Here is a 7,327-nt window from a genome sequence, read left to right on the forward strand (position 1 = left end):
CCTCCTTTACGAGTTAATAAAATACGCTTTTTGTTTGAAATTGAGGGTTTCTTGCAAGCCAGCGAATGCAAGGTGTCTCTGTATTTCTTCAATTTGACTATAACTTTCTTCTTAACCGGTAGCCTATTTTTAAGAAAATTTTTGAAAATCTCTGACAAGCAATGAATATGTGGTTTTTTAAACTGAGCAATCAATTTTTTCCTGGCTGAGGAATTGAGTTTGCTCAGCAAGGTCACCAACTCTCTGTACTTGTATACTAATGGCTTCTTCATATCTTCAACAAATCATCAGCATCAATCCACTGATCAAATGAAGAATCGTAGCCTTCGTACCTTACTTTATACTGTAATTTATTATTAGGTAATGTACGTTTACGTAGTACTTTCTCAATATTAAATGCAACTGGTAAATGGGTTAGGGTTAATTCTTCCTTGTAAAACCCTCCGTCAATAGGCTTGTTATTCAAATCTTGTAAAAAATATAATGGGATAGGCTGGCTTTTATCTATACGAATAATTCTGAAAATTTCTTCAGTGTTTTGTCTAGCAAAACCTTTCTTGAATGTCGAAATTCTGTTGGAGAGAGTAATGCGAACTGTGTCCCCGACAGCTAGTAGAGAACTAAGACCTGCTTTAGGTTTGTCCTTACTTTTATACATGAGATTGAACTGTTTCTTTATATCTTGTGGACGAGATAAAGCATGGACATCAACTGGAGTCAGACCACCTAACCCTCGGTGGGGTGTTGTGTTATATGCCTTTATGATATCAGGCAATATGGGCAGATATCTCGAGGTGTTGTGCGCAGTCATATATTTATAAATCTTGGTTTTCATGGTACGTATAAAGCGTTCAGCGATGGCGGCTTTTGTTTCTTGAGAAAATTCGCTATACAGTTTAATATTTTTAGCTGCAAGCATTCGTTGCATATGAGAATTATAAAATTCTCCTCCTCGATCTGTATTTATTTTACGTATTCCTTGGAAATATGAGGATTCCAATATGTTTTTCAGAGCCTTACTCACAGTCTGTCCATCTTTGCGTTTCAGAGGTGCGACTTGCGCATACCGTGAAAAAATATCGACACAGACGAGAATGTATTTAATATCATCATTGTATTTGGCCAATAATCCCATTTCTGCTAAATCACAAGCTAAATATATACGGGGTTTAGGACTCAGCACCTTTCTTCGTTGAAATTTGCGAGGTTTTAATGCGTGCAAAGTGTAGGCTTTAGACGATTTCAAGTATTCTTTGACATCTGATAAAGTAATATCTGGCTTTATAGTTTTAGCTTCTTTATACAACCTATTGACCCCCCTAACCCTCCTGTGGATGCGGGGTTATAATAAATTTTATCTAGTACGTGCTCCATCTTCTAATAAAGTGATATCTGATTGTATGGTTTTAGCTGTTTTATACATCCGATATACCAACCCCCCTAACCTCCCCTTGTGGTTGTTGTTAAGTACATTCACCATTGGTAAACAATTTCGTATGGATGCTCACCAACAATATTGCTACGGAAGGTGATGCGTTCAGGGGTTTTCACTCCTAAATCCACCAATAAATACCCATAAGGTTTACTGATGGCTTTCTTGTAGATATCTAAAAGCTTTTTAGAATCTTGTTTTCCAAATAACTGCCGTCCTAAAGTCTCAATTTGAGCTAAATCTCTAGATTTCACTAATATGAAATGGGAGGCGTTTAAACTGATACTTCTAGCATATTTCCCAGAGAAAAATATATTTTGGGTAATGAATATGCACGAAATAGCAAGATGTCTGCCTTTAGTGAAGATATCAGACACAATTTTGGAATTGGCAGATTCGATGAACAAGTCATCGATAATAATTAAAATAGGCGAATCATCTGTACGTTCATCTAAAGGGTTAATAATTTCAGGTTGAGCAATTATTTTCTTGTTAATTACTGGATCGTCTAGCAATGCTCTGTAACTGCCGCCACATATAATAATACTGGAGAATTTCAGATGGTATTTTTGTACGAGTTTAGTGCACAAATAAGATTTTCCGCCATTGGAAAAGCCTGCAATAATTATTCTGCTGGGTTCGTTGAAAATATCAAGTTGTTCTTCAGTGATAGGTGAATTATCCATGACTCTTGTTGGGTTTGTACTGACATAAGAATGATAAGGTTATTATATTTATACGTCGAAGCATACATTTCATATTTTTATTTTTTGCATAGAACATTTTCAAAACATAGGTTAGGGGGGCACGGTTTTATAAAAACATCAAAGTATACATTTCACAAACTTTTATTTTTTATGTACAACAGAACATTTTCAACATAGATATACAACAGAACATTTTCAACAAAGGTTAGGGGAGACTGCATTTTCAGAACATCAGTGATGAGTCAGGGGCCCCGCAATTTTTTCAAACATCAATGACAGGTTAGGGGAGGCAGCAATTTTTCAAACATCAATGACAGGTTAGGGGAGGTAGCAATTGTCAAACATCAATCTCAGGTTAGGGGAGGTAGCAATTGTCAAACATCAATCTCAGGTTAGGGGAGGTAGCAATTGTCAAACATCAATCTCAGGTTAGGGGAGGTAGCAATTGTCAAACATCAATCTCAGGTTAGGGGAGGTAGCAATTTTCAAACCCAAAGATAGGTTAGGGGAGGTTGCAAATTTTCTATCACCAATTTCTTCAGTCACTAATTGTGAGGATACGTCTTGTTCACCAGTGCATCGCGTTTTCCCCACATGTTGAATATGGGATGGAATCCACTTCTCACAGGACGTGCAGCAGCAGCAGGTGCAGGTACATCCTCCTCCTCTTCATTCTCTTCTTCATTAATTTCTGCTCGAGGTATATCTGGGTGTCCATACGCCAAAGACTGTGTAGGACTCAGTACATAACGTTTATCGTCAAAGGCAGACAATCCACGTTTTGTAGCGAGACAGGTACACATACGGCCTTTAACATTCCTAATAGATCTGGATTGGAACCTCTGCCCAATATTTAACTCTAAAGCACTTTGGAAAGCAGCATGAGTGAGTTTAGACTGATGATAAGTGGGAATACCTTTACAACGACAGATCTGAACCTGATCTTGAGTGAGAATCGAGTACATTTTAGGCTTCAATGCAATGAGTTCTTTGATAATTTTGGCTCCAACTTCCGATTTTAACAAACCTAGTTGACCTTTGCGAGAGTCATCGAAATAGGGATTTTCAGGAGGGAAATTGCTGAAATCCATATGCTGAGACAAAGGCAGTTTATTTAATTCCTCAAAAGCATTTGGACAGCTTAATTCAATCAAATACGAATCTGTATCCGTATACAGCAATCTACCTTTGTCTCCATAATGAGCTTTGACGGTATTGTACCAAAAATCATATAGGATCCTCTTAGCTATTTGCAAGATCTGGAACCCCAGATAGGTTGGTGTATTGACTTTAAGTGATTGTTTTTTAACTGTGCAAATGACTCTGTCTTCACTTAACAAAATGCTCCGTTTGAAGAACGGATTGCGTGCATGCTTTTGGAATTTGTCTCGTGATGTAACTAAATAATGCTGATCGCCATATTTACTCACATTTGTCAAACTCTTGCCGTAAATTGCATTTGATACCAGCTTGAAAGCTTTACCCTTAATAGCGCAAGGTGTATTTGCACGTTCACGAGCATTTGTTTCGACAAATTCCTTAAGGTACTTGCTCTGTTGGAATTCATAAACTGCATTTACCTTAGCTACTTCCAATCCCAATTTCATCAGCATCTGAAGCAAATCTAAACTCACCAAGTAATCTTTTTGGGGGAGATGTGAAGCAATTAATTTATTGTTTTTCTTGGGGAGTTTACGATCTTCGGTATTTAAAATATGTTTGCTATAATCGGAGAGAAGATCAGTAGAAATATTAGCATGCGACAGGGTTAAAGGTAAGTCATCGGTGTATCGAGCCACCTCAGGTGCGACATGCTTGGTATCACACATGACCCAATACCCCTTATCCCCATCACATGTAATATTTTCCAATCCTTGTTGGAGCCAATCATCACATTCGGCAGCAGATAATTTACGGATCCCGCCTTGAGGAAGCAGTTCTGTCATACAGGTGGCGTATAAGCCATTAAAATCTAAATACAGAATATATTTATCGGTGCTAGAAGGATCAGCACCCGTATGCTCATTTTGTACACTTGTGTGTTGTCGTACAACAGAGGTAAATCCGCCTCTTAGATTTCTGCGCAATACATCGTACAAATGGGGATCAGAAATAGAGTCCAAGACAACTTGACTCTTAAACAAGAAAGCGTCCCATGCAAAACTAGATAACGAGACATAGTGTGTAATGTCTAACTTGTACAGCTCAAGCATGGTCTTGCGCCATACAGTAAACACATCACACAATAGTCCAGTATCTACTTTCAAATAGACCTTCAAGTAATCCCCAATGGTCTTGCATTCCGCTAATCTAAAGACTTCTTTAGCCTGTGTATAATCACTCTCGCTTATGGCCTCGTGTTTTAAACTATTGAAAAAGGCTTCGGGAGGAGGAAGAGCCGGTTCATTTAATTTCTCCAAAGATGAAATGTAGTCATAACAGAAGACCTGTTTGCCTGTCTTCAATAAATGGTGGGCAGCTACAGGGACGTCATCTAGCATAACTGAGGTGTAAGTGGTGGGTTTACCTTCCCTGATATGTTCTTTAGCTAGTTTTTCCAGCCCACCATTTAGTAAAGCCAGACTATCCATAAACCGAAGTTTACCGATATCTACTTTCATGAACTTAAATCCAACTTTGGAGGCAATATCAATTTCACGGTTAGGGACGTTAGACAATTCATTTAAAATTACCCCGAGGTCATAAGCAGCATTGTGAGAGAATGTGTATAAATATTTATATGAGTTTCTGCATAACATGTTGCACCTTTGGCAATAGGCTGCAAGATAATTATTAAATTCAATAGCATGATCATGATGACGGTGCTTGTCCATAGCTGATTTAAATGGACTATAACACATTTCACATGTGGTCTGACGTCTATAGGCTTGCCAATGTTCACGTGTCATAGATATTTTGTATTTAGGCATGGTAGATTTGATTCTCTTCCATGCTTTCTCCAAAGTATCTATGAAATGATTCACAGGGTCATCCCCCATATACGTTAATTTATCTACCACCTCCAATTCCCTGTTGATGATGATAAAAGCATATGCCACAGCTTTGTGACGCTTCTCGATCATACCTTGGGGATTGGAGGGGTCCAACAAGCACTCGAAATCATAATATGCCGTGTGAGACGGTCCATAAGCACGACCGTAATTTTGGAATTTGATTTTATGACCTTCAGGGTAAAATTTCAATGTTTGTTTAACTTCGCATGACTCTTCGTGATCTCGCATCGCATCAGGTGACAAATGAATTAAACACGAATAACAAAAAATATGATTGTTAGGAATATTATATGTATTGTCGCGCATGTTGCGTACATATTGATTGAAATCTTTAATGAGCACAAGATGCTGATCCTCCAACATGAGCAAAGGTACTTTAGGTGCAGAATATTCCCTGCCTTTCCTAGCTAAGCTAATATAGTACCTATTGTCTTCACGAGTGAGCACATAGATAAAAATACTTAATTTATTTATACTTTCTATTTTATTAATGTTATCATACGTTATGGGTATTTCTATATCCTCACTCCAACGGACAAATCTAAGACACCACCTGGCTGACTTGGAACATCTGCGGATATTATTTAATGTCATCCCCTGAGCAAGACATTTATATGCTGCTAAACATTGGATCAAACATATATTTTGCTCCCCTTTAGGGTTGAAAACATGTCTCGAACCACGCAATTTATCTGGATAAGGCACGTATTCTCCTAGACGGATAGGGTGCTGAACTGCTATGGAATTGATATAAAAACCAGAAATGCTCTGTATACCTAGACTCGAACCTTCTGTCTCGGCAAAGAACTCTTCCAGCTTATTATCCAATTCAGCAATCCATTGATCTACGACAACACTAGCCTCATGCCTAGATACAGTGCGTTGCTCGGCCCTTATAGGTAACTCTCCCTCAAAATCAGGTTCATTTTCTTGATTAAGCCATTGTAAATTAAAAGTAAAATCAGGGTATATCATGAGGGCAGGAGGGAAATTGGGGTGAACGGCGTCAAACAAGGATTCTATTTGCTGAATAAAATAATTACGATATATAGTCAAATAATGGGCAGGATCTCCTTGGGCATGATCTGGGATGCTATAAGAATGGCGTATGTAACCCCCATTGAAATTATTGATTACTTCAAGCACTTCGGGTTGAGGAGGAGGAAGCAAAACATCTACCTGCTGTTGCTGTTCCTGTTCCTGAGGTGGTGGCGGAGAATTAGCAATAGCCTGGCTGGCATCCATATCTGAATCTGCTTCCAAAACTAAATGCAGGGAGTCTTCTTCGTCCTCCAGTTGAGAACCTATAAGTAACAAGAATAATGATTTCAATAAATAAAATTATATATATAGGAACTTTAATAATAATAATACTGACATTATTGTAATATGAAAATAATAATTAATGTGGATGTTACTTACAATTAGACCTTTCCCTGTTGTCATTATTTTCTGGTGTTGGTGAGCGAGCTCGGCTCGTGCTAGGCTCTTCACCACCTCCTCCACGAGGATATTCTTCCTCTACCTCCACTAACTGCTGAGTTGGCGAACCTAAAATCATATAAATGATCATGTGAATAATTAACGATGATAAATTAGATATTTTTATAAATATATCTGACAAGAATTGTGAATGGTATTGCAGAATAGTGTAATTGACTTACTTTCATATTGGACGCTTTGGTGCGATGATGCATCTGAGTGCTCTGAATCAGAACTAGTATCAGACTCGGGGTCATCTAGATACATGCAAAATGGACATGCATCGGGGTGGCCACCTGTAGATTTTAATTAATATATATAGTTATACATATATATATTTTTATGGAATGCTGCATAGATGTACAGCTCTACGACCAACTGTAAATACTAATTCACATATAAATTTAGCTGCTATTGAACAATTTTCTATAGTATCTATACATATACTATGACTCCTAACAGATGTTATAAAAACAATGATACTTACGGGTAGCACAAATCACTTTGGAGCACGAGGGACAAATCTTATCATAATGTCCACGAGATATCTCCGAACATTGCATACAGTAAATAACGCACTGATGCCGAGGATTGGCGGTGAAGGTTATTCTACATTCACCACATTTTGCCTGGCACAGGTGGAATGGCCCTAGTATAGGAGCCTTGCAAAGTTCACAAATATACATGGTCGA

General features: G+C 38.0%; 1 protein-coding gene across 1 annotated transcript; it reads right to left on the reverse strand.

Annotated features, from left to right (window-relative positions):
* Window positions 1–268: 268 nt before the first annotated feature.
* On the reverse strand, window positions 269–2,118 carry LOC138361162 (uncharacterized). Its single transcript, XM_069320597.1, has 2 exons — window positions 1,878–2,118; window positions 269–1,260 (listed from the first exon to the last, which is right to left on the reverse strand). The coding sequence occupies exons 1-2, from the start codon at window positions 2,116–2,118 to the stop codon at window positions 269–271; spliced, it is 1,233 nt and encodes a 410-aa protein (XP_069176698.1).
* Window positions 2,119–7,327: the final 5,209 nt, after the last annotated feature.

Source organism: Procambarus clarkii, unplaced genomic scaffold (genome assembly GCF_040958095.1).
Source record: "Procambarus clarkii isolate CNS0578487 unplaced genomic scaffold, FALCON_Pclarkii_2.0 HiC_scaffold_208, whole genome shotgun sequence".
Taxonomy (NCBI): Eukaryota; Metazoa; Arthropoda; class Malacostraca; order Decapoda; family Cambaridae; genus Procambarus; species Procambarus clarkii.